The 27,889-nt window shown below is 46.7% G+C and overlaps 2 protein-coding genes across 3 annotated transcripts in view; one reads left to right on the top strand and one right to left on the bottom strand.

Annotated features, from left to right (window-relative positions):
• Positions 1 to 3,594: 3,594 nt before the first annotated feature.
• On the bottom strand, positions 3,595 to 14,676 carry PAGR1 (PAXIP1 associated glutamate rich protein 1). The gene is made up of 4 exons (XM_082261176.1): positions 14,551 to 14,676; positions 10,301 to 10,746; positions 10,103 to 10,185; positions 3,595 to 3,904 (listed from the first exon to the last, which is right to left on the bottom strand). The coding sequence occupies exons 2-4, from the start codon at positions 10,744 to 10,746 to the stop codon at positions 3,726 to 3,728; spliced, it is 708 nt and encodes a 235-aa protein (XP_082117302.1). The 5' UTR covers positions 14,551 to 14,676; the 3' UTR covers positions 3,595 to 3,725.
• A 2,750-nt stretch (positions 14,677 to 17,426) lies between these two features.
• KIF22 (kinesin family member 22) overlaps positions 17,427 to 27,889 on the top strand; it is a 32,301-nt gene continuing 21,838 nt past the window's right edge. For both annotated transcript variants that reach the window (XM_082261141.1, XM_082261140.1), the window contains exons 1-4: positions 17,427 to 17,624; positions 22,154 to 22,281; positions 22,360 to 22,508; positions 23,483 to 23,692. In XM_082261141.1, the coding sequence (XP_082117267.1) occupies positions 17,437 to 17,624; positions 22,154 to 22,281; positions 22,360 to 22,508; positions 23,483 to 23,692 (675 nt within the window). In that variant the 5' untranslated portion in view covers positions 17,427 to 17,436. The remainder of the gene's footprint in view (positions 17,625 to 22,153; positions 22,282 to 22,359; positions 22,509 to 23,482; positions 23,693 to 27,889) is intronic.

The raw sequence follows: 27,889 nt of genomic DNA, 5'->3' as shown, positions 1-27,889 counted from the left end.
TTTTCAACCTCACAAACTATGTATGTAACTATCCACCCACCTCAACCAATCAGAGGAGGCCTTGCATCTATCCAAAGAATATAAATCTTCCTGTGAATAGCAGCACTTAGCCCAACTCATTTAATCTGAAAAGGAGACAGCAGTCCCTGTCCCACTGCCGGAGCACAGCACTGTATATATGTAACTATATTGTACGTAGCCAAGGCTACATATAGTTAATACAGTGTTCCCAGCAAGTGCACGTATTAGAGCAGAAAATACATTTTTGCCAGCTTAGACCAAAAAAAAATATATTTAAGGGCCATTAAAAGTGGAGTCAGGCTTGAAGGGGTCACCCGCCCTAAAGCAGATCTTCACCCTACAAATGAACTACTTCTCTCCACCACTACACAAATAGCGCTTTCTTTTTTTGTTTATCTTTTCCCATGTACAGCGTTTGGTTCCCACCCCCCATGCATGTCACTCGCCTAGGCAAATATCACGCACTGTGCTCTCTACATCACATACCGCAGGAGGCATAGTCTTCCATTCAAAAAAAAAAGGAGGAAAGGGGCGGGGCAGGGAGGGTTGAGGTGGATCGGGAGGCCCGCTGGCTGAGCACAGAAAAGCCAGCAGCCTCCTGATGATGTAACAAAGAACATGGTGACGTGGGACCCCATTGGTGGTAGAAGAGTAGAGTCTGCAGAATGACATTGGATCCGCTGGGTTGGGGAGTATTTGAATTTTGCAGAACTCACAACCCTGTAGGGTGAAAATGGGGAGGTGGGGGGTGTAGATCTGCTTTAAAATGCATCTAAACCTAAAGGCCCGTACACACGTACCGATCGTCGGCATACAAACGTCGGTGGACGAAGGATCTGCCGATTGTACGCGTTAGTATGGTGCCTCCGACAGATGTCTGCGCACAATCCGCGGACAAAAGTCTTTCTTGCAAACATGAAAATATTTGTATGCCGACACCAGAACGGACGATTGTTCGCCTGTCAGTACACAATTCGGCCGACAGACCGCAGATTTGCAAGACTGGGCATGCTCAGAAAATAGAAAACACAGGGAAAGTTAACCATTACATGACATCACTTCTGCAGTCTGCGGACAAAATTCTTGTGCTGTCCTTGTGCTGTCTTTGCACTTTTCAGCAGACACCGACATCCCGGGGAGAAAAGAGGAACATTTGTAAGCCGACCATCGGTACGTGTGTACGGGGCTTAAGACCAAAAAATGTAATAAATTGCAGCAGCTCGCCAGTCTCTTAGAGGTGGTGGCTGCATTCGCTTTCTTTTTAAAGCCTTTATTTTCCTGTGAGAACCGCATTCCCTGTTCTGAGGTGAGGTGACACCTTTCCCTCACCCTATTGTATCCATGGAGGAGCCTTCTCCTTAGTACAGGACTACAGAACCCCCCCACTCTTAATAACAGAGCAGAGGTGTTCTATAGTCCACAGAGAGAGCTGGAAGCAATGTAACTGATAAGTCAGCACCAAAAGTTACCAGCTCACAAGATTTCTTCCAGGACCCCCCCCCCCCCCCCCGCTTATTTCATTTAAAATCAAATCATACTGGCGACATTCAACGAACATTTCTCTTGTTGTCTTGTTGTCTCTCAGTTAAAGGGAATCTATATACAGATTTTTTAAGCTATATACAGTACGTCATTCCTATCTGCTTCATTAAGCTTTCTGCTTAGTGGTGCTACATGGTGGATGTGCTTTATAGTTCCTCTATTACAAGGCAAATCTTTTGTTTTGCTCACACCTACCAAAACCAATACCCGCCTTATGTGGCTGATTGGTTTTATTGCGGTAGTGGTTTAGCTAGGTAGCTGACTCGGCCACATACTACGCAGAATGCTACATAGACAGAGACTCAACAGTTCACAGTACAGAATACCATCAACTTACAGGACAACAAGCATGCACAATGTGAAAGTCATATTACAAATTACTTCTCAGGTAAACTTTACAATCGTGACACTGGCTGTGTAAGCACCATACCTATGCAAGTGTTTGGCCTTTAAAATATCTGCTGGATATCCTAACAATAAAAATAGGCAATCAACAAAAGCATTTGTCAGAGAAAGCGACTGGTTGAAGAGACATTTGGCAAATGGTCATTTTTTTCCCCTAAAAATGTCCTCTAGTGCCCTCCAGTTTGGCTGTAATTTAGGGTTGCCCCCTGCTATACCTCTTCTCTGCCACAAGGTGGCCTCGGCCTTCCAGGCTGAACAAAGCCAAGGTCAACCAGGAAGATTGAGGACATACTATGAGTGCAGGGACATCACACAGGCTTAAATTCTCTGTGTAGCACAGACATCGTCCCCCCTCAACGCTGCCAACTGCCCCAATGAGGAGCACAGACCTGGTCCCCTCAATGCTGCCAACTGCCCCAATGAGGAGCACAGATCTCGTCCCCCTCAACGATGCCAACTGCCCCAATGAGGAGCACAGACATTGTCTCCTCAATGCTGCCAACTGCCCCAATGAGGAGCACAGACCTCGTCCCCCTCAACGTTGCCAACTGCCCCAATGAGGAGCACAGACCTCGTCCCCCTCAACGCTGCCAACTGCCCCAATGAGGAGCACAGACCTCGTCCCCCTCAACGCTGCCAACTGCCCCAATGAGGAGCACAAAGATCGTCTCCTCAAAGCTGCCAACTGCCCCAATGAGGAGCACAGACATCGTCCCCTCAATGCTGCCAACTGCCCCAATGAGGGGCACAGACATGGTCCCCATCAATGCTGCCAACTGCCCCAATGAGGAGCACAGACATCGTCCCCTCAACGCTGCCAACTGCCCCAATGAGGAGCACAGACATCACCCCCTCAATGCTGCCAACTGCCCCAATGAAGAGCACAGACATCACCCCCCTAAATGCTGCCAACTGCCCCAATGAGGAGGAGCACAGACATCGTCCCCCTCAACGCTGCCAACTGCCCCAATGAGGAACACAGACATCGTCCCCTCAATGCTGACAACTGTCCCAATGAGGACTGGCCAGCCCTGAGAGAAGGCTAGGAGGAAGAGTCCCCTGTAGCACCATATACCCAACCTGAAGACTTCGGAAAAGGTACATAGAGATTTTAAAAAAAAAATAAATAAAAAAATGCCAGTGGGGTGGGGGCACAAAAGGGAGGTAGGTGGAAGAGAACAAAGTTTGGAGCTGGGCTTTGACAAGATTCCCTCAGAAGTCTGGGCTACCGTGCCTTCTACATTCCAGGTGACAGTGTGTAAAATATGATGCACTTCGCTGTGAATCACAACAACCTTTTTTGGCACCAGACGAGGTTAATCAGACACCTCCTTCCCCGTCAGACACAACTTCATCCTCAGTATAGGTTTAGAAACCCTGTCATTAAGCCCATATTGCGGGCAAAACACATGAGTAGAAGAGCCATGCCTGGCAGAGAAGATGATGCCTGACTTACTTCGTCTGTTGCCAATAAAACTTGTTGTAATTCAGCAAAGAAAATGGCAGAGCACAGCCTGAATGTCTACATGTCTTGAGGGGAGAAGGCGGATCTCGGAGACTCGTGTGCCCGTGGTTGGTTGCTGCCCCGAGGTTGCCTGGAGCAGTGCCATGTTGAAAATGTTAGTGTTCCAGATAATGGTGCTGCTCTTGGTCAAGAATTCTCAGAACATAGCCTCATCCATCCGATATTCACAACCAAATGGGGCTCCGTGTCCCCATCAATATTAATTTACTTCCAGTCTCTATCTCCCACTAGTTCAGTATTTCCTCTGTCGGGGGAAGATTGCGGAGGAGCGTTTCGGAGTGGGTACAGAGTCAGGGTCCATATCAAAGAGGTCGCGGCCCGTTTTCAGGATCTGCTCTTCAATCTTCTTATGACGCTTCATGTCTGAGAGAACCTTATCCAGCCTGGCCTCCCTCTTCTGGCTGCTCCTCCCTAAGAAGGAAAAGGGAAACAGTTATTGGATGTTCCATCTAATCATAGTTACATAGTTACATAGTTAGTGAGGTTGTAAAAAGACATCGGTCCATCCAGTTCAACCTATGATGTGTGTGTGCGTTTGCTTTTAACCGTACATTGTATACCCCTGTATGTTGTACATTGTATACCCCTGTATGTTGTACATTGTATACCCCTGTATGTTGTACATTGTATACCCCTGTATGTTATACATTGTATACCCCTGTATGTTGTACATTGTATACCCCTGAATGTTGTACATTGTATACCCCTGTATGTTGTGGTCATTAAGGTGCCCATCTAATAGTTTTTTGAAACTATCAATGCTCCCTGCTGATACGACTGCTTGTGGAAGAGAATTCCACATCCTTACCGCTCTTACAGTGAAGAACCCCTTACGCACTTTAAGGTTAAAACGCCTTTCCTCTAGTTTTAGTGAGTTGCCACGTGTCTTATTGTATCTCCTTTCTCTGAATAGTTTGTTCCTTATGCTTGGGTCACCAGTACAGTATTTGTACATTGATATCATATCCCCCCTCAATCGTCTCTTCTCCAGAGAGAAAAGGTTCAGTGCTTGTAGTCTTTCCTCATAGCTGATGTCCTCCATTCCCCTAATTATTTTTGTTGCCCTTCTCTGGACTCTCTCCAGTTCCAGCACATCCTTCCTGAGGACCGGTGCCCAGAACTGGACAGCATACTCCAGGTGTGGCCGGACCAGAGTCTTGTAGAGCGGGAGAATAATCTCTTTATTTCTGGAGTGAATCCCCCTTTTTATACATCCCAGTATTCTGTTGGCTTTGCTTGCAGCGGCCTGGCATTGCATGCCACTGCCAAGCCTGTTGTCTACCAGTACCCCCAAGTCCTTTTCCATCCTAGACTCACCCAGAGGTTCCCCCCCCAGTGAGTAGCTTGCTTTCTGGTTTTTGGCCCCCAAGTGCATTACTTTACATTTATCAACATTAAATCTCATCTGCCATGTAGTTGCCCACCCCGTTATTTTGTTCAGGTCCGCTTGCAAGGTTTCCACATCCTGCATAATCAAAACCATTCTCACCTGTACTTGTAACAGAACACGGTTAGTTGTATTTTTTTTTTTTTTTTTTGCTGACGCCTAATAAATACTTATGAAACTAAAGTCCTATTTTACAATAAAATCAGTGATTTTTTTTTTAATTATAATTTTCATTAGTGTTAATCAAATTTTACAGAACCTTCAAAAATAAATTTCCTTCAAATAAACATATTACAAAAACAGTCCCCCCCCCCCACCCCCCCAATTCCCATTAAAATACCTTATTTTTACCTCGATCCACCATTTCAGTCCTGTCCAACTTTTTCAACATACCCCTAATATTGCCTATTCACACTGATTTCCCTGATTTTCCCAAATTTTATTTCAATCCAAGCACTTTCTCCACTTTTTGAAAAACTTTCAACTCCCTCACCCCTACTTCACATATATCCTATATATATATATATATATATATATATATATATATATATATATATATATATATATATATATATATATATATATATATATATATTTTTTTTTTTTTTTTAACCCTCCCACACCATTCTTTAACAGTAGGGGGCTTCTGTTTAATGCCATTTTTTTTATTATTCCCTTTGCAGCATTATGCAAATTTGGCACTATTGAGTCTCTATAATGCTTTAAAGGTCTGTTTGTTACCAACAAATCAGTGATAATGTTACTGACAGAAGTTCATAAGTGATTGTAAAGGTTCTTTTTTTTCTCTCTTAAAAATAACAAAACAAGTTATAAAAATAACAAAACAAGTTATACTTACCTGTTCCGTGCAATGGTTTTACACAGAGCAGCTCCAATCTTCATTTTGGATCCCACTTCAGTAGTCCTGGCTCCCCCCCCCCCCCCCCTACCGAGCACCACCAATAGCAAGCTTCATGTTATGGGGGTTCTCAGGCAGGCTTGCTCCCAAGCCACGCTTCATGTGAACAGACACTGTCCATTCACACACTGAGTGCAGCTTGGTCCCGCCCCTACTCTCTCCTCATTTGCTGTGATTAATAGCATCAAGAGCCAATGGCTTCACTGCTGTGTGAGCCAATGAGGAGAGAAAGACCCGGGAGAGCCACTGCTCTCATGCACATCACTGGATTGAGATGAGGCTCAGATAGGTATAAGGGGGGCTGGGGGGAGCTGCACCCCAAAAGGTTTTCTACCGTAATGCAAAGAATGCATTAAAGTGTTACTAAACCCAGGACCCTGAATTCACTATACCTGGGCTCCCACAATACACAGAACATGGAAATGCAATTATTTTAGTAAATATAAACTGCTAAATACCTTTTCTCATCAGCAAGTATATAGCTTGTGACATATCAATGTCTGGTTAAAGCTTGTAGGAGTTTTCATTCTCCTCTGACTGTCCTATGAGGCTGCAAGACCCCCTGACCCTCTTGTCTGGACAGTGCTGATTACATGCACTCTCCCAAGAAAAAATAAAAAAAAACCTCTAGCAATACACACCAAACTGAACACGTGCAGCTTGTCCCCTAGCCTCTGTTCTATCAGAAGATAGATTGGGGACAGTGGAAGAAGGGAGAAGACAGGATTAAACAGCCTTTTTACACAATGCAAAGGATAACCCCTTAGGTTCCAGAGTGAGTATAACAAGCATTCTTTACTACATATACAGACTGATTTTACTGTTGTGGGCTTTGTAACACTTGAAGGTAAAAGGTGATCATATACACAGTGGCTAAGTGGTTAGCACTTCCATCTGGCACCACTTCCGTCTTTAGACTAACTTTAAAAAACACTGTAAAGACCCTCCCCCAGGGGGCGAGACAAAATACTGTTGGAGTTGATTATGTTATATATTATAAGAAATATATCAGTTTCAGAAAAAAAAAAAAAGGGGGGAGGTCCCTATTACCATGATCAGTACTTGGGAACTTTATATCCGAACAGCAACTATTTATTCTTCATTGGAGAAAGTAGATTGTATAAAGCCAGTACATTTTGGTCAAACTTGGCCTCCATCATGTTACATTCACCCAAACCTCAGCCTCCACCATGGAAAGTTCAGCCAAAACTTGGGCTCCATCATGGCACGAGGTTTGAGCTTCAACATAGCCCAACGTTTGGCTGAAAGTGATGTACTGTGCACAGCAGTATCTGCTCATGGCATGTTCAGCTTATACTTGGCCTTCATCATGGCACATTCAAACACACACAGGCTTCATCATGGCACGTTCAGCTGAACCTCAGCCTTTATTATGTCACATTCACCCACACCCTGGTCTACATCATGTTAAATTTGTGCACATCGTAGCTTTCATAACGGCACGTTCAGCCCAACCTTGCCCACTGCCGTGGCACGTTCAGCCCAACCTTGCCCACTGCCGCGGCACGTTCAGCCCAACCTTGGCCACTACCGCGGCACGTTCAGCCCAACCTTGGCCACTATCGCGGCACGTTCAGCCCAACCTTGGCCACTGCCATGGCACGTTCAGCCCAAACCTTGGCCACTGCCATGGCACGTTCAGCCCAAACCTTGGCCACTGCCATGGCACGTTCAGCCCAAACCTTGGCCACTGCCATGGCACGTTCAGCCCAAACCTTGGCCACTGCCATGGCACGTTCAGCCCAAACCTTGGCCACTGCCATGGCACGTTCAGCCCAAACCTTGGCCACTGCCATGGCACGTTCAGCCCAAACCTTGGCCACTGCCATGGCACGTTCAGCCCAAACCTTGGCCACTGCCATGGCACGTTCAGCCCAAACCTTGGCCACTGCCATGGCACGTTCAGCCCAAACCTTGGCCACTGCCATGGCACGTTCAGCCCAAACCTTGGCCACTGCCATGGCACGTTCAGCCCAAACCTTGGCCACTGCCATGGCACGTTCAGCCCAAACCTTGGCCACTGCCATGGCACGTTCAGCCCAAACCTTGGCCACTGCCATGGCACGTTCAGCCCAAACCTTGGCCACTGCCATGGCACGTTCAGCCCAAACCTTGGCCACTGCCATGGCACGTTCAGTCAAACCTCAGCTTTTATTGTGTCATATTTGTATACACCTCAGCCTTCATTATGACACGTTCACTGGAACCTCTGCCTCTATCATGATACAGTCAGCTGAACCTCAGCCTTTAACATGTCACATTCACCCACACCTCAGCCTTCATCATGGCACACTCACCGATACCCAGCCCTTCCTTATACTATACAAATGAAGACCGGAGCGAAAGAACAAAACCAGATGAATCAGACCAAGATTGTTTTAACCACTTGCCTGCTGGGCACTTTCACCCCCTTCCTGTCCAGGTCAATTTTTAGTGCGGTCGCACTTTGATTGACAATTGTGCGGCCATGCAACACTGTACCCATATGACATTTTTATCGTTTTTTTTTTTTTTCAGACAGACAGAGCTTTCTTTTGGTGGTATTTAATCACCACTGGGATTTTTATTTTTTGTTAAACAAAAAAAACATTTTTGAAAAAAATAATTCTTAGTTTCGGTTATAACATTTTGTTAAGAATGACATTTTTCTCCTTCACTGATGTGCGCTGATGAGGCGGCACTGATGGGGCTGCACTGATAATCAGTGGCTCGATTATTAGTATAAATGACCCCTGTAGCTGGAAAGCCAGTTATCGACTTCCCTTTCCTCAGACACTGACAGCGACGAGGCGATGAGGAAAGGAAATTACTGTGTGATTGGACAAAGCCGATCACATGTAAACAAAGAGCCTACGTCATCGGCCCTATACCCTGATCAGTAATTCGCTGTGTCCGGGGGACACAGCTCACCACCGATCGCCACTTTATGTGCCCCCGGGGGCACACACGAGTGGCGCACATGAAGGACGTTATAGGATGTCAGGATCTTAAAGCCACCATTCTAATTTGGATCTCTGAAGTCACTTTTTTCTCAGAATCCATCCAAGTTTTATCCTCTTTTGGGCCCTGATGAAGGGGGAATGGTGGTGCCTGCCAAAACGGGCTGCTTGTTTTTATATGCTTTTTTTTTTTTTACCAACAATAAAAATTATTTTGAACTAATTCATGTGGTTTTGATCTGGCGTTCCTTTCCGTAATTCCTGTATTTCAATAGTTTGAGCTACTGTTGGGTTCCTATGGAGAGAAGGCTTGCTGTGTGGATGCCATCTACCCAGGGCCCCCACTTGCCTTTCTAAAAGTTCCCAGCACCCATTTCAGTAAGATGTTCTGGAGTCAGCCTTCTTGATGGCACGTTCACCCTGGATCCTGGGCCCTCACCGCCGCACATTCTCCCTTGAGCCCCAGCCTTAACCTTGAAGCCTGGGCCTTCATCGTGGCACGCAGCCCCTCAACCCGGGCCTTCATCGTGGCACGCTGCCCCTCAACCCGGGACTTCATCGTGGCACGCTGCCCCTCAACCCGGGACTTCATCGTGGCACGCTGCCCCTCAACCCGGGACTTCATCGTGGCACGCTGCCCCTCAACCCGGGACTTCATCATGGCACGCTGCCCCTCAACCTGGGCCTTCATCGTGGCACGCTGCCCCTCATCCTGGGCCTTCATTGTGGCACGCTGCCCCTCATCCTGGGCCTTCATCGTGGCACGCTGCCCCTCATCCTGGGACTTCATCGTGGCACGCTGCCCCTCATCCTGGGACTTCATCGTGGCACGCTGCCCCTCATCCTGGGACTTCATCGTGGCACGCTGCCCCTCATCCTGGGACTTTATCGTGGCACGCTCCCCCTCAACCCGGGACTTCATCGTGGCACGCTGCCCCTCATCCTGGGCCTTCATCGTGGCACGCAGCCCCTCAACCTGGGGCTTTACCGTGGCACGCTGCCCCTCAACCTGGGCCTTCATCGTGGCACGTTGCCCCTCAACCTGGGCCTTCATTGTGGCACGTTGCCCCTCAACCTGGGCCTTCATCGTGGCACGTTGCCCCTCAACCCGGGCCTTCATCGTGGCACGTTGCCCCTCAACCCGGGCCTTCATCATGGCACGTTGCCCCTCAACCCGGGCCTTCATCATGGCACGTTGCCTCTCAACCCGGGCCTTCATCATGGCACGTTGGTGTCCTGTACAAACATCTTCTCTCCATTTGGAATAGAGCCCCATGACTACATTTTTATATATGTAGGAGTCACCTCCCAATCCCCACCGAACCCATTATCCCCGTACATACCCGGGGTTCTCCTTCTGTCAATCATTGAATTTTTCGGGGTGACTGGTTCATCATCAAAGTCAAACTCTGTGGGAACATGCGGCCTGCAGAAGAAAAGAAAACAAAACAGAAAACTTGTCACATCTGCTTTACATAACACTATATAGCTCACCGTATACCTCCCTGGTATTGTATTATACAATTTATAAATCCACTAACCTCTCTTCCTCCTCCTCCTCTTCCTCCTGTTCCTGGTCAGACTCCTCATCCTCAGGATCCGGTTCCGGTGTCAGAGGTCGTCGAGCTAAGATGTCCACCTGAAGCGGGAGGCTCCCCTCGCTGGCGATCAGCTCATACAGGCGCTTGATATCCTCTGTCTGTGGCATCCAGCCCTCCGTCTCATCCACATCATCGTCACTGCATGGAATGCACCAGTCCTCATCATCCTCCTCGTCCTCCTCATCCTGCCGGTCCTGTTCCTCCTCTGCCTCACCCTCTTCTTTCTCCCTCTCCTCCTCCTCTGCTTCTTCTTCTTCCCCCTCCTCTTTCTGGTTCTGTTCCTCTGTTTCTCCTTCTTCTTCCTCTTCTTCCTCCTTCTCCTTCACAGCCAGGGACTCCATACCGGCCGTCACCTTCTGCTCCCCATCTTCCGAGGCGTCCTGCATCTGCGCGGGGACAAAATACAATGACATTCTGATAGGACGGTATACTGTATGTGTACAATGGTCATGTGATCGGCTAGTCCTCCCCAACCGCTGAGTGTAAAGACCCAGTTAAAGGGATGCTGGGAGGGAAGGATTCAAAGGTACCTAGGCAAAATAAAAATGAACATTTAACCCTTGCGGGGGGGGGGGGGAATCACTACAAGGGTAGCTTTGACATCCTTCCCTTAGGACCCCAGTTAGGATTTTCTGTCTGGTGTGCTCCCCCTCCCCCCCCCCCTTCACTTACTGTCCTGCAAGAAATAGGAGGAAATCCCACTTGGATACCCCCTTAGACAGTTGTCACCAGACCAGGTGTCCCCACTGGAAGATCCCCCCCCCCCCTCACCTCCAGTCCCAGAGACTCAGCAGGAAGTGGGAATCTCTTCAAAGCGATGGATTATCTCCTGTCCCCTAAGAAAGGTTTCCCCTCACTTCCTGCTCTGGTGGCAACTCAAAAATGTTGCATTTCCCCTTACCTGGCAGGGATCACCACCAGGGCCAATAGAGAGGGATTAAATACCACAGCAGGGACCTGGCAAAGGCTCTAACCCTTCCATGCGGGAAAACATGTTATTCCTGGGGAAGGATTAGCGCCTTTGTCTGGTCTTTATTGCCACCTGGGTCTCTATGGAGAAGAATACCCCTCACTTCCTGTGAGGACAGGAAGAGAAATATGTATTCCTGGTAGAGTGGGGGGAGGGCTAGAACTATGACTATGTTTTTTTATTGATGCCTAAGGTTTCCAGTCCCATCTATAATTTCCTACATGGGTGTCACAAGGACTGGAAAATAAATAAAATCTCCCCATTGGGGTCACAAGTAGAACAGGAAGTGAGGGGAACACTACATTGGAGTCATGGGGTCAGGAAGTGAGGGAAAAGCTACAATAGGGTCAGAAAGTAAGGTGAAAGCTACAATGGCATAACAGGGATAGAAAATCTCCCTAACGGGTGTCACAGAACAGGAAGTGAGGGGAATCTACAATGGCATCACAGGGACAGGGTGTGATGGAAAAACTCCCTAATGGGGGTCAGTGTTAGAACAAGAAGTAAGGGGAAAGCTACAATGGGGCCATGGGGTCAGGAAGGAAGGGAAAGCTACAATGGGGCCATGGGGTCAGGAAGGAAGGGAAAGCTACAATGGGGCCATGGGGGCCAGGAAGGAAGGGAAAGCTACAATGGCAACACAGGGACAGGAAGGGATGATAAATCTCCCTAATGGGAGTCAGTGTTAGAACAGGAAGTAAGGGGAAAGCTACAATGGGGTCAGGAAGTGAAAGGAAAGCTACAGTGGGGTCGGGGAGTGAAAGGAAAGCTACAATGGGGTCAGGAAGTGCGGGGAAAGCTACAACGGGGTCAGGAAGTGCGGGGAAAGCTACAGTGGGGTCAGGAAGTGAAGGGAAATCTACAGTGGGGTCAGGAAGTGAAGGGAAATCTACAGTGGGGTCAGGAAGTGAAGGGAAATCTACAGTGGGGTCAGGAAGTGAAGGGAAATCTACAGTGGGGTCAGGAAGTGAAGGGAAAGCTTCAATTGGGTCAGGGAGTGAAAGGAAATCTACAACGGGGTCAGGAAGTGAAAGCTACAGTGAGGTCAGGAAGTGAAGGGAAAGCTACAGCGGGGTCAGGAAGTGAGGGGAAAGCTACAACAGGGTCAGGAAGTGCGGGGAAAGCTACAACGGGGTCAGGAAGTGCGGGTAAAGCTACAACGGGGTCAGGAAGTGCGGGGAAAGCTACAACGGGTCAGGAAGTGCAGGGAAAGCTACAGTGGGGTCAGGAAATGAAGGGAAAACTACAGTGGGGTCAGGAAGTGAAGGGAAAGCTACAATTGGGTCAGGGAGTGAAAGGAAAGCTACAACGGGGTCAGGAAGTGCGGGGAAAGCTACAACGGGGTCAGGAAGTGCGGGGAAAGCTACAGTGGGGTCAGGAAATTAAGGGAAAGCTACAGTGGGGTCAGGAAATGAAGGGAAAGCTACAGTGGGGTCAGGAAATGAAGGGAAAGCTACAGTGGGGTGAGGAAGTGAAGGGAAAGCTACAATGGGGTCAGGAAGTGAGGGGAAAGCTACAATTGGGTCAGGGAGTGAAAGGAAAGATACAGCGGGGTCAGGAAGTGAAGGGAAATCTACAGCGGGGTCAGGAAGTGAAGGGAAATCTACAGTGGGGTCAGGAAGTGAAGGGAAATCTACAGTGGGGTCAGGAAGTGAGGGGAAATCTACAGTGGGGTCAGGAAGTGAAGGGAAATCTACAGTGGGGTCAGGAAGTGAAGGGAAATCTACAGTGGGGTCAGGAAATGAAGGGAAAGCTACAGTGGGGTCAGAAAGTAAAGGGAAAGCTTCAATTGGGTCAGGGAGTGAAAGGAAATCTACAACGGGGTCAGGAAGTGAAAGCTACAATGGGGTCGGGAAGTGAAGGGAAAGCTACAGTGGGGTCAGGAAGTGAAAAGAGAGCTACAATGGGGTCAGGAAGTGAAGGGAAATCTACAGTGGGGTCAGGAAGTGAAGGGAAATCTACAGTGGGGTCAGGAAGTGAAGGGAAATCTACAGTGGGGTCAGGAAGTGAAGGGAAATCTACAGTGGGGTCAGGAAGTGAAGGGAAATCTACAGTGGGGTCAGGAAGTGAAGGGAAATCTACAGTGGGGTCAGGAAGTGAAGGGAAATCTACAGTGGGGTCAGGAAGTGAAGGGAAATCTACAGTGGGGTCAGGAAGTGAAGGGAAGGCTACAGTGGGGTCAGAAAGTGAAGGGAAAGCTTCAATTGGGTCAGGGAGTGAAAGGAAATCTACAACGGGGTCAGGAAGTGAAAGCTACAATGGGGTCGGGAAGTGAAGGGAAAGCTACAGTGGGGTCAGGAAGTGAAAAGAGAGCTACAATGGGGTCAGGAAGTGAGGGGAAATCTACAGTGGGGTCAGGAAGTGAAGGGAAATCTACAGTCGGGTCAGGAAGTGAAGGGAAATCTACAGTCGGGTCAGGAAGTGAAGGGAAATCTACAGTCGGGTCAGGAAGTGAAGGGAAAGCTACAGTGGGGTCAGGAAGTGAAGGGAAATCAACAGTGGGGTCAGGAAGTGAAATCAACAGTGGGGTCAGGAAGTGAAATCAACAGTGGGGTCAGGAAGTGAAATCAACAGTGGGGTCAGGAAGTGAAGGGGAATCTACAGTGGGGGTCAGGAAGTGAAGGGAAAGCTACAATGAGGTCAGGACGTGAAGGGAAAGCTACAGTGGGGTCAGGAAGTGAAGGGAAATCAACAGTGGGGTCAGGAAGTGAAGGGGAATCTACAGTGGGGGTCAGGCAGTGAAGGGAAATCTACAATGGGGTCAGGGAGTGAGGGGACACCTACAATGGGGTCAGGGAGTGAGGGGACAGCTACAATGGGGTCAGGGGACAGCTACAATGGGGTCAGGAAGTGAGGGGAAATCTACAATGGGGTCAGGGAGTGAGGGGAAAGCTACAATGGGGTCAGGGAGTGAGGGGAAAGCTACAATGGGGTCAGGAAGTGAAGGGAAAGCTACAATGACATTACAAGTACAGGAAGTGAGGTACAATTTCCCTTATGGGGTCACAATTAGAACGGGAAGTGAGGGGAAAGCTACATTGGGGTTACAGGTAGAAGTAAAAACACATGAGAATTCTCCCCGCTGAATCCAAAGCTACAAATACAGAGAGTTATAATATAAATATGTGTACCAGACATACTATATTCATAGCAGGGTCCCCATTTATACTCAATGCAGGAGCAGCCTTCCCCCAGCTATACATATGATGGTGTCACTCACTTTGCTGTCTGTCCTGCTTTTCTCTCTGCTGTCACTCCACCATTCATCAGAATACAGAATCCACCATGTTCCCTCCACTCTGTTTACCCGCCTGCTTAGTGCTCGGCGTCACTTCCGCCCTTCTCCTCCCTCAGCTGTCACCACCCGCTTCTCCAGTACAAGCCCACTTTCTACGTTGCAATACGTACAGCGGTCCGGGAAGTATCGGTCGTGTTTTGTTTTTGTTTTTTTTTCACTGGACACCTTGGGGGTGTTCTATCAGAATACACCTCTACCTATCGGATTCTACAACCGGAAATGACGTAGGAACTAACTAACTGCTGCCCACAGCAAACATGGCGGCCGTTTATAAGTATTGGTCACGTGACGCGACTGATTTTTTAAACTGGCCAGTGGGGAGCGGTGTGCGTCCCAAGCCTCGATTTTGCGTGCCACGTGACGAAGTTGTGATCGCCCATTGGCTGGAAAAGGAGGGAGGCCGCCAAATACGAATCCGGAGAGCGACTAACCGATGGTGGGCCGAAGCGACGGTGGGTTGTGTGAGTGAAGGAGAGCGGACACCGGGGGCTGGTAAATTGCAGCAACGACACACTGAGTGCGGGGGGAGGAATAGTCACTCGTCCGGTTTACTTCACACGTTCTATAGAGATAATGGATAACACCGGATATGTGTGTCATTATATACCGCCTCACAGACACCGAGTACATTATATATATATATATATATATATACACACACACACACAGACTGCTTAGTATACAGGCCGCAATTACCTCCCATATCATTGTGTCTATATCACCTCACAGAGACTGTATACAGGCCATATTTCACTGTATATGTATGAGTACCTGAAATAATAATGTATGTTCCCTCATATTCTGTGTGTGTGTTTGTGTGTATATATATATATATATTACACATTGCCTTGCAGACACTCAGTATACAGGAAAAAAACATATATATATATATATATATATATATATATATATATATATAATTTCTTTTCCCCACAGACTGCACAGTATACAGGCCGCAATTACCTCACGTGTTTTTGTGTGTGTATATATCACCCCAGAGACTGTATACAGGCCATATATTACCTCATATATCACTGTATATAGATATGTACTGTGTGGCCCCTCATGTCCCTGTGTATGTGTGTATGTATGTGTGTGTGTATATGTGTATATATATATATATATATATATATATATATATCACAAATGATTGCTGATTTTAAAAAAAAACTAGAAATGGTGGTGATCTGCGACTTATAGCGGGACTGCAGTATTGCGGCGGGCATTTGGACGCCTGACACCAATAGCGATCAGTGATAAAAAAAATATGCATTGTCCTTTTTACTAATGTCACTGGCTAGGAAGTGGCTAACATCAGGGGCAATCAAAGGGTTAATTTTGTGCCTGACCAGGTGCTTTTACTGGGGAACACATGGATTCTGGATTCAGTTCTGGTCGCCGGTCCTCAGGAGGGATGTGTTGGAGCTGGAGAGAGTCCAGAGAAGGGCAACTAAACTAATTAGGGAATTGGAGGACCTTAATTATGAGGAGCGTCTGCAATCGCTTGATTTATTCTCCCTGGAGAAGAGACGTCTGAGGGGGGACATGATAGCAATTTTTAAATATCTCAATGGTGATCTAAGCTTAGAAAAAAAGCTGTTCAGTCGCAAGGATTGCATGAGGACTAGAGGACACACGATGCGATTAGAGGAGAAGCATTTTAACCTCAGGCAACGTGGGGGGTTCTTTACTGTTAGGGCTACAAGATTGTGGAATTCTCTACCACAAGAGGTGGTTTCTGCGGGAAGTATGGTGGCTTTCAAAAGACTCTTAGACTTACATCTCAAGGATCAGAACATTCAGGGGTATGAGAGATGATTAGAGCCACACACACCTACACAGGTTGAACTGGATGGACTATTGTCTTTATTCAACCTCACCTACTATGTAACTATGTAATTCTAGTCCCTGCTTTGCAGAAACACAGGATCCGTGCCTTCCCTTCTGTCAGAACAGCAATCTGCCTTGTTTACTTACGTAGACCACTGTTCTGTCTCTGCAAGAAGATTGACGGGCGCCAAAAGACATAGTACCCGCCAATAGGCTCCCATTGTGTTTTCACAGCGGTAATAAGCCGGCGGTGGTGCGCATACCCACCCCTTACCTGGAAATGTCGGATCATGTGTATATACAGTACGTGATCTGTCAGGGGTGCCCCCCTGTAGCAGTTTAGCCTAACACCCCATTCAGACTGGGGCGACACGACTTGGTGGGACGACCTGTGAAGTCGCGGTGCACCGTGACCGCAGAGCGACTTGCACGGACTTCATATAATTGAAGTCAATGCAAGTCGCCTCCAGGTCGCCCCAAAGTAGTACAAGACCCTTTTTCTAAGTCGGAGCGACTTGTGTTGCTCCTATTAGAACGGGTCCTGTACTATTCAATGGCGAGCGACCGACCGCCACTTGGCAGGCCACCAAGTCGCCTGACAAGTCGCGCTAGTGTGAATGGACCCTTAAACTATCTCTAAATCTACTCGCAGCCACATTCTAAGACTAACCTATCCAAGTGGGGAAATTCTAAAGTTAGAGATTTTTTGGTTGTGTGACCAGGTTTACCAGACCTAGTAATCCCCATTGGCTACTTTTACTGTTCCAGGGACCTAAATTTGGGATTTCACTTTTGAGGACTTCTGTAGTTTAATAAAGCAGAGCATCTGTCTGAGCTTGCATTTTAAATCGTAACTCACATTCTAGGTGTTCTTTTGAAAGGAGTCTGGTGTTGGGTAGATTTCTAATAACCTTGTGTGCTGTATGTTGTCTAGATTTTATTTTAGAAATGTGTGTATTTTTAGGTTCATTAACAATCATGGCGAAAAGAGTAAGTCTCCTGGACTCACATGGCATGAAAAAGCCATCCATTACCCGCGTACGTGTAGCAGTCCGCTTGAGGCCATATGTGGAGACAGGGGAGGATAAAGTCTGTGTCAGGGGTCTGGACTCCCAATCTCTGGAGATTATCAACTGGAGGAACCAGATGGAGACCATGCAGTACCAGTAAGTGTTGCACAAAACTACTATAGTAAACATAACCTTAACCACCACCATATTCAACATAAAGTAAAAGTGTATCTAAAGTCAATTTTATAGTTGGGATCCATGTGCACTTGGGGCAAAAAAGAATGGCAAAACCTCTGGCAGAAAAATGCTCAGTTTGTATTGCACACTAGTTTAAAGGCATTTGAAAACAGGAATCGCTGCTCCGGGTGATTCTCATATCCTGAAATGAACAAAATCCTGCTGGGGTGTCAACCCTGCCACTGCTGCAGATTCCAATTGTAAGAAGAGTAGAGGTCGCACTTCCCATAGGATGCAATCAGAATTTATTAACGTGTGTGCTTCCAAGCGCTCATAAACGTGTTGGGTTTATAAGCATTTAACCACTTAAGCCCCGGAAGATTTTACCCCCTTCCTGACCAGGGTTTTTGCACGGTCGTGCGACGCTGTACCTGAACGAATTTGACGTCCTTTTTTTTTTCCCCCACAGAGCTTTCTTTTGGTGGTATTTGATCACCTGTGTTTTTTTTTTTTTTTTTTTTTTTTTTTGATCATGCGCTATAAACAAAAAAAGAGCGTAAATTTTGTAACAATATTTTTCACATTTTTTATATGAAATTCCCCCAAAAAAATGTAAAAATCCAAATTTTATAAAATTTTCGGCCAATTTGTTTTATGCTACATATGTTTGGTAAAAAAAATCGCAAAAAGCGTATTTTGATTTGCGCAAAAGTTATCTCGTTTTACTAACAAAGGGAAAGATTTTTGTCATTTTTGGTGTTTTTTTTTGTTTTTTTTTTGCGGGCCTGTGACATTGCGGCGGACAGATCGGACCCTTGACTGACCTTTTTGACACTTTTGGGGTTACCAGTGACATTACTGCAGTAATCAGTGCTATACATATGCACTGTTACTGTAAAAATGACACTGGCAGGGAAGGGGTTAACTGTATTAGAGAGGGAGGGGTTAAGTGTGTCCTAGGGGCGTGTTTCTAACTGTAGTGGGACATGGCTACTATTGTAAAAAAAGAGTTTAACGGTTCTACATGGAACCGTCTGATCTCCATTTTTACACAAGGGAGAATGACAGGCGGCTTGTTTACACTAGCTGCCTGCCTTTCTCCCTTTCTACCGACGATCGCCGAGTGACCGGCGGACATCGGGTCCGCCGGTCACACGCACTGACTGCTTAGTGAACGAGCCGCGGCGGGCGCCCGCTATTGGCTCATAAGCCGGTCACAGGCTAGTGACGTATATATATGTCACTTTGCCTGGCCGGGGCTGACCGCCTCAGTATATCTACTTGCGGCGGTCGGCAAGTGGTTAAAGGGGTTGTAAGGTCAGGTCGTTTTTATCTTCATGCATAGAAAAAAAAAACTGTGCAGCAGCCCCCCCAATGCTTACCCAAGCCTCTTGATGTCGGAGCGATGTCCACAACTGTCTTAAACATCTGGGACTCCCATTCTCATTGGCTCCCGCTGCTGTCAGTCAGTTCACGAATGAGGGCAGGAGGTGGGGCTGAACCACAGCGCTGTGCCTGAATGGATACAAGGAACTGTGCCTCAGTTCGGGTGCCCACATAGCAAACTGCTTGCTGTGAGGGGCACTCAACAGGAGGAAGGAGCCAGGAGAGCCGAAGAGGGACCTGTGAAGAGGAGGATCCAGGCTGCTCTGTACAAAACCCACTGCACAGAGCAGGCAAGTGTAGCACTGCCCCCGTAAGGACTGCCAGTTATTCACTCTACAGGTCCCCTGGAGTTACCAGCACAGTCATGACCGATACAAGTCCTTAATTCCTTTGCTCTGCTCACTCCAATAATCAGTCCAGGGGTATTTGGTGGTTTTGTGATTTATTGTAAAATGGGGATAGGAGAAAATAGTGGGATACTCCATTTTAACTATAGAGAATGCTGAGGACTCCTATCTTCTGATACTGCCAGGCTGTTGATTCACCCCTGCCACTTTGAATCAAATTGGATTGGGTCTTTTTCCTAAGACGACTTGGTGAACAAACCATTCAGGACACTCTCCCCAGTATCCTTTTTTCTCTTCCTCTGCTGACACCTGTCCACTAACCTATGAGCAGGGCTGGCCCCCCTCAGGTCAGGCCCCTTGATACAAGTCCCTGTACTCATGATACTGCCGTCCTAGGGTCTCCAATGTCTCCCCTCTGTCAGCTTTCCTGGACCTCAAGGTTCAGCTCCTCTCATCTGATCCTCGGGGCGACCTCATGACTCCTCTACAGAGAAGGAGGCAGCCGTCCCCCTTCCCTCCGGGACTCTGCCCTCCAGCCAAAGACCCCCTCAGCACATGTGCTCCTGGCTTTTATACAGTATCCCAAAATGCACCGAGACGACCCGCCCTCTGCCAATCCACAGGACTATCAAAAGCCTATGCACCTATTCATCAGGTTTCCTTCCACTGTCCAACATGCCTCCCTATTGGACCAGCGTGAAACACTCTTCAGACTGAATGAATTGCATGCTGAGCACATTGAGCAGACCTCACTAACAGATCCTGCTCCTTGATAGGCAGAGCAATATAGTTTACCTACAGCTCCTCTGGTAAGCAGACAGAGCTCAAAACTATACTCACTAGCACCTACCTAGGAGGGTGCTACACAAGTATAACATGTTGTTTTTATTGAAACCAAACAAAACATGACTTTACAATCGGCTTTTTTTTTTTTCTGCTGGAAAGCTCCTCTTAAATGCAGTTCTAAAGGGTTTTTTTTTTCTGCCTCAAGATACTCCACTAGCATGGACACAAAGACTAACATAGAGGTGTTTACACAGGCTGAAGAATAAAATGCAAACATTTTTATGGCCAGTGTGCATGGACCCTTACAGGTATTTGTATAGTACCAACAATTTTACTCTGCACTTTGCATATTGTACATTTATTAGTTCCTGCCCTCAAGGAGTTTACAGTCTAGGGTCTTTACCATGCATGCATACCAGGGTGAATTTAGACAGGAGACAATTACCTAATGTCTTTGGCTATGTCCACCATTTCCTTGGTATGTGCTGGGCAGATATAATTGATGGGGGAAATATTCATTAAAGCTCTTCTCCATGCACATATATACCCCCCCCCAATTACTGCAGTACATATAAATATTTTAATTGTGTCATGCTGGTTTCCTGCTATCTATCTTCCTACAGCAGAGTGTTCAGGTCCTTCCACTGTCCTTGTTGCTACCTGAGAGCTTTGGGCACTCCTATCTGCTATCAATTAGCAGGATACAATCACATGCCCATCACTGGCGCCTAAGTCTTTACCTGCGGCAAAGTATCCCTTCGCTGTGACCTTGCGCCACTGCAGTCTTTGTTAGAACTACAGTGGTGCAATGATGTCATAGCAAAGGGACAGTTTAGTACAGATAAAGACTGCAGCGCCAGTGAGGGGCATAGGATGGCAGACTCGGGGGTTGGCCAAACGGGTAAGGATGGTATTGGGATTTGGGGAACAAATGGTAGAGGATAGTGCCATATGCTTAGAAATGGGCTTTGATGACCAAGCTTGCCCTGGAAGCTGCACAGAAGTGAGCTCAATCTGAAAACAAGCTGTATAAATTCAATTCAATTTTTCCAGATTAAAAAGCCTAATGCCTCGTACACACGCAACGATTATCAGCCGACCGATCGGCTGTCTTTTGTCCAGTGTTGTGTTGGTAGAAATGTGCTCTAGACCCATGGTCCTCAACCCTGGTCCTCAGGGCCTACTAACAGGCCAGGTTTGCAAGATAACTGAAATACATCACAGGTGATATAATTTGCTGCTCAGTGATTGCAGTACTCTAGTCTGCATCTCCCCAAGGTAATACTTAAAATCTGGCCTGTTAGTGGGCCCTGAGGACCGGAGTTGAGGACCACTGCTCTAGACTGCACACGAATTTTCTCGGCCAACAAAAACCAACTTCAGAAGTGAGGTCATGTGCTGGTTTACTTTCCGTGTGTTTTTCTTTGAGCATGCCCAGTCTTGTTCATCTGATTTTTTTTTTTTTTTTTTTTTTTTTTTTGTCTGCCGAAATCTGTGCTGACTGACGGAAAATCGGCCAACAAAAATTTTATAGCATGCACACCATTTTGTTCGGCCGAAAAGTCGGAGTCGGTTGTCGGAAGCATCATACTAACAAGCCAAAAATCGGCCGATCGCCGAAAATTCACGGCCAACGATCGTTGCGTGTGAACAAGGCATTAGATTACATGACTGACAAGCCTCCACCTAATACAGGGGCTGTAGTTTATCTGGCTGTAATGCTTGACCACCTGGCTTCAGTACTTTACATCCTGGCAGGTGTACAGATGAAGAAAGTCTGATATTTTTCTGCATAGTTTTTTTTTCTTTCAGGTCAGTGTTTTGAAGCAATTCAGCATGGCAGCCAAACAACTTGCATTTTCTGAAGTAATCAGTAATTGCCTTTTTTTGTTCGCTCCTTCTTACCAGTTTTCTTAAAGCATTGGCGGATGAAAGGATTTTTAGTAAGTCAGGTCACACTATTCATACTGTGCCATTTCTTCCTTGCAGGTTTGATGCGTTTTATGGGGAAGCTGCTACTCAGCGGGAGGTTTACACAGGCTCTGTGTACCCCATTCTTCCACACTTGCTTATTGGACAAAATGCTAGCGTGTTTGCCTATGGGCCCACAGGAGCAGGTTGGTATCACCATCACAAGACTCAAATGATTTTATTATAATCTTTAGCATAGTATAAACGTTAGTTATTCTCTGTAGGGAAGACGCACACAATGCTGGGGAACCCGAATCAGCCAGGTGTCATCCCTCGGGCTGTTAGAGATCTGTTACAGATGACACGGGCAGCTACTGAAGAGAACTGGACTTACTCCATCAGCATGTCTTATGTGGAGATTTACCAGGAGAAGGCAAGTAAACCCATTCCTTTGCTTACTGTCTCAAGTCTGCAATGATCAGAGGCTGATTAGTTTGTGTTTGCATACATCAAAACACACCCACACATTTTGGTTTTGCAGATGTAGCACCCTACAGGTAGGTGCTAGGTAAATGTATAGTGGGCCCTGTCTGCCTAACAGCAGGGCTGTTAATTATTTAGCTAGGGGGTCAGGGCTTCCAGATGTGCTTGCTGAGGGGAGCAGTATTCCCCACTGGCTCCTGTGAGAGGCTTCTCATAGGGCAGTGTGGGAAGCCCGTTTAGGGGACACATCCCAGCTTGTAACTACCCCAGAAGGCAGATTGGGCTGCAAAGGATTCTGGGAGTGGGCATGGTGTCTTTGGCGGGAGCAGAGTCCCAGGAAGTAGAGTGCGTCTGTCTCTACTCCTGTCTGAGGAAAGTGGATGTCTCAGGGTGTCGCCTGAGTGTCCAGAGAGTGCCGAGTTGAGCTGAGGGGGATCCGGTGTGCCGAGAGCCTGCAGAAAGAGAGGGGTCCAGTCCCAGGGAAGTCTACACAGGTCGTGAGTACTGAGGATTGCCCCTGGGTGTCTGCCTAAAGTTAGAGGGGACCACTCCGGAAGAGGTTCATGGATCCAGTGTCAGCTAGCTGTAAAGGGGGTACCTAGGTTGAGTACCCTGAAGCTACAGAAGGGGAATACATAGTCAGTGAACCCTGAAGAGTTAAAGGGGGCACCTGCAGTCTGGGCCCTGAATTGCACAGAGTGTGCCAGTTAAAGTGACAGCTATACAGAGTTCTTCAATATACTACCTCAAGCTGTGCCAGGTCTGATTTCAGTCCTAACTTTTGTAATCTACATACTTGTTATAGGTCAGTGGTTCTGAAACCAGAGATTACTTATTTTAGAAGCTCAGAAATGGCCCCTGCCATATTTCTTGTATATAGAGCCCGTTGGTCTCTCTATTTAATTATTGGTGGTTTTTAACCAGGTGATGGATCTTCTGGAGCCAAAGAACAAGGATCTTCCTATCCGAGAAGATAAGGACCATAACATCCTCATTCCTGGCGTGACACAGAAAACACTTAACAACTTTTCAGACTTTGACGAGCATTTCATCCCAGCTAGTCAGAACCGAACAGTGGCCTGTACAAAACTAAACGACCGGTCCAGCCGCAGCCATGCCGTCCTACTCATCAAGGTAAGGACTTGATAGAAACTGGACACTAAGTTGCCTTGGTATACTTTTTTTTTTTTTGTAGTAATACTGGTCCGTGCTACTCTTGTAGGGTGGGTTTTATAATTGTGTACAGCTGTGGTCAAAAGTTTTGAGGGTGACATAAATTACAATTTTCATAAAGTCTGCTGCTTCAGTGTTTACATCTTTTTGTCAGATGTTACTATGGTATACTGCAGTTTAATTAAAGCATTCCGTAAGTTTAAAAGGATTTCGACAATGACATCAAGTTCATGCAAAGAGTCAATATTTGCAGTGTTACTGTCATACTGTCTACTGTCAACTTCTAGGCCACATCCTGACTGATAGCAGCCCATTCTTGCATAACAATGTTTGTAGTATGTCATAATTTGTTTTATTTTTTTTATTTTTTTTAACCCGCTTTTTGAGGATTGTCCAAGCGACCTCAATGGGTTTAAGGTCTAGGGAGTTTCCTGGCCATAGACCCAAAACTTTTTGTTTTGTTCCCCAAGCCACTTATCAATTTTGCCTTATGGTAAGGTGCTCCATCATGCTGGAAAGGCATTCTTAGTCGCCAAACTCTTGAATGGTTGGGAGAAATTGCTCTTGGAGGATGTTTTTTTGTATCTTTCTTTATTCATGGCGGTGTGTTTAGGCAAAATTGTGAGTGAGCCCACTCCCTTGGCTGAGAAGCAACCCCACAGATGAATAGTCTCAGAATGCTTTACTGTTGGCATGACACAGAACTTATGGTAGCCCTCACCTTTCTTCTCCGGACAAGGTTTTTTTCTGGATGCCCCAAACAATCAGGGGATTCATCAGAGAAAATCACTTTACCCCGGTCTTGAGAAGTCCAATCCCTGTACCTTTTACTGAATATCAGTCTGTCCTTGATTTTCCTGGAGAGAAGTGGCTTCTTTGCGGCACTTGACACCAGGCCATCCTCCAAAAGTTTTCTCACTGTGTGTGTGCATATGTACTCACACCTGCCTGCTGCCATTCCTGAGCAAGCTCTGTACACCAATCCCCACAGCTGAATCAACTGTAGGAGACGGTCCTGGTGCTTGCTGTACTTGGGCGCAAAGAATAGGAAAATGTACTGGGAGAGAGGAAAAGGGGGGGGGGGAGGGGGTAAATGGAGAGGTTGCAAGTAGGGCCCAGATTGCCACACACACACTCATGTGGCAATCTAAGATAGGCAAAAGATGGTTTGTAAATATTGAGTATTCATCAGAGAAACAAAACTGATCCTAGTAAAACCATCTGGTTTTATGTTCTTCAGATTTGTCACAGAGGGCAAAGGTGGGATGCTCTGTGCTTTCTATATCATTCACTCTGGCGAACTATTGGGCAAAGGTAGGAGGAGGTCGTTTCCACATGGCTGGAATACAATCTCTAGCTGGGTTAAGTCAGGGCTTGACAAATTTGCCTGAAATCTAGGAGCCAGCTAAAGTTAGGAGCCAGTTTGTTTAAAAAAAAAACAAAAAAAACAACCAAGCTTTATTTTCAAAAAATAACAGTAAATTTACACACAAAGACAACTAGAACCCCACTCTCCTCTATAGGGCAATCGGATGGAAACACTGTCCGTTTCCATCCAATGCCATCTTATCCGATCCTCGGGATGGATAGAAAATAGAACCGCCATCCGTCTGTTTTTGGCAGACAGGATCAGATGGCAACAGATTACCGCTCCATAGAGGATACTGAAGGGTCCGATCAGGTCTGCCTGAAAAACTGACAGGCGGACCGGATCAGACGGCCCCTGTGAAAGGGGCCTTCGGCTGTGTGGCTGTGGCATGGCGATGAGCGGGAAAAAGAAAAAATTAGGTGCTAGTGAGTGTATAGTTTTGAGCACTGTCTGCTTACCAGAGGAACTGCAGGTAAATCTATATTGCTCTCTGCCTACCAGAGAGCATGATTGGTTAGTGAGGTCTGCTCAGTGTGCAACTCATTCAGTCTAGAGTTTCACGCTGGTCCAATAGGGAGGCATATTGGACAGTGGAAGGAAACCTGATAAATTGGTGCATAGCTTTTGATACAGTCCTGATGATTGGCAGAGGGCAGGTCACCTCTGTGTATGTTGGGATACTGTATAAAGGCCAGGAGTACATGTGTTTGGGGTCTTTCGTTTGAGAGCGGAGTCCCGGAGGGAGGGGTGGCCGCCCGTCTCTGTAGAGTTGCCAGGAGGTCGTTCTGAGGGCCGGAGGAGTGGTCGATAGGAGCTGAACCCAGAGGCCCATGGAAGCTGACTGAGAAGGGTAGACACAAGATGTCCGGTTTCTGCAGTATCTTGAGTACAGGAACTTGTCAAGGGGCCTGACCTGAGGGGGCCACCCTTGCTCCTAGGTTAGTCAGTGGATGGGTGTCAGCAGGATGAAGATGCTAGTGAGAATGCCTTGAAGAAAGGCGATTGTCCAAGTCTCCTTGTTAGAGTAAAGAAAACCCCATTCATCTCAGTGGCAAGGTGAATAAACAGCCTGGCTGTTCCATATCGAATAGCAGAGGTTTGAAGATAGAAGTCCTCAAATGTTTTGAATAGTTCAATTTGAGTATCCCACTATTCCCTTCTGTCCCAACTACAAAATAAACGAACAAAAACACCCCTAGACTGTTTTACTGTGAAGAGCCCATGGGAGCAAGGAGTTGGATTAAATCATGACTGTGTGCTGGTAACCAGGGGGGGGGGCTGTCAAGACAATTTCCAGCAGTCCCTACGGGGGCAGTGCTACATATAGAAGAATTCAAAATTCCTTTTGAATGGCTGAGCAACACTCGGCCTGATGTGAATTTTGCTCTGTAGTGGGACAGGAAGTCCCCCATCTCACTGCCAGAACACAACGCTGTATAATGCTCCTATGGGCTGAGGCTACATAGTTCATACAGTGCGCCCAGTCCCTACATTTGTTAGTGAAGGTAATTCCTTTGAAAACTATTTAAAATTATTAGTGCAGCACTGCCATTTACAGACATTAATAATCTGAAAGTTACAGTCTCTTGTATTTACTGTGTTAAAGTAGAAGTCCACCCTGACCCTAAAATCCCTGCATCTACAGAACTCTATGATCTAACGCTAACCTATCTACCCCTGTAAAGAAGAAATCAGTATACATTTTTTTTTTTTTTTAAGCCAATCCGACTCATTCCCATAGTGAGCTGTAAGACGCAGCTTCGCTCTGTAGGTGGATGCAAAGGACACATTCCCATAGTAAGTCTATGGGTGACATCACTTCCTAATCATTTCACAGCCGTTGTTGGCTGTGTCCTCTGCAGAGCTTCCGCCACTGGAGACGAGACCGGAGCGGCTTCAAAAAAGGATATGTATACCGATTTCTTCTTTTCCGGGCTAGATGGGTTAGTGTTAGATTGTGGAGGTCTATAGATGCAGGGATTTTAGTGTTCGGGTGGACTTGCACTTGATCTAATTTCTTCATATGTTTTTGGATTACTTTATAAAGTATTGCATGAATTGAGTGTGCAATTTTCAGTAGGCTGGCTAAAGACTTAAGGTTTGTAAATGGTAGTGCTGCATTAATAATTTGAAATATTATTTGATATGGTATGTGGAGCACTTTCAGGTGTGATTGGCAGCCCAATTAGGTAGTATCAGTGTATATGGTGGGCTTTGATTAGGAAGGGGTTAACAGCTTTCCGGCAAGGTGGCTCTACTGCGCTGGATCATGTACCTAGCATGTGATCCAGCACTTCTGGGTTGGGGGCACACTGCCGCCGGCCCACTCCCACTGTTTTTTTTTTTTTCCTCTGTGGACTCATTATCTGTCGGCACCCGGTGACCTTTTGTTACACAGGCAGAATTGCAGTCTGTCTATGTAAACAAGTCAGATTGCCCTTCTGTCAGTAGGGGAGGCATGGATCCTGTGTTCCTGCAAAGCCAGAACATGGCTCCATGCCTTCCCATAGTTACAGCACCTCCCCCACTGTACCCAAGCACTGGCTAGGAACACATTTACCCTTTGATTTCCCCTGATAACCTCTTCCCAGCCAGTGTCATTAGTACAGTGCATGTTTTTATCACTGAATTAGTGTCACTTGTTCCCAAAATGTCAGTTATTGTCCAACTTTCTGCCACTATTGTAATCTTGCTAGAAGTCGCTGATTGCCGTTTTTACTAGTAAAATAAAAAATTCTGACAGATGCAGACTTCTTGATTAATATCAGTAGGGTTATGTCCTACTCCTG

The sequence above is a fragment of the Pelophylax lessonae genome, assembly GCF_965119305.1.
Source record: "Pelophylax lessonae genome assembly, chromosome: 6".
NCBI lineage: Eukaryota > Metazoa > Chordata > Amphibia > Anura > Ranidae > Pelophylax > Pelophylax lessonae.
Note: the sequence above shows the minus strand (reverse complement) of the source record. Positions and strands in the feature narration are given on the sequence as shown.

What these genes read in the sequence shown, in the direction of transcription:
- PAGR1 (XM_082261176.1), bottom strand. Translation starts at nt 10,746, where the DNA reads ATGCAGGACGCCTCGGAAGATGGGGAGCAGAAGGTGACGGCCGGTATG. An exon ending in GAGGAGGAGGAGGAAGAGAG is followed by an intron (nt 10,186 to 10,300) that starts GTTAGTGGATTT and finishes TTTCTTCTGCAG; the next exon opens with GCCGCATGTTCCCACAGAGT. An exon ending in TGACAGAAGGAGAACCCCGG is followed by an intron (nt 3,905 to 10,102) that starts GTATGTACGGGG and finishes TTTCCTTCTTAG; the next exon opens with GGAGGAGCAGCCAGAAGAGG.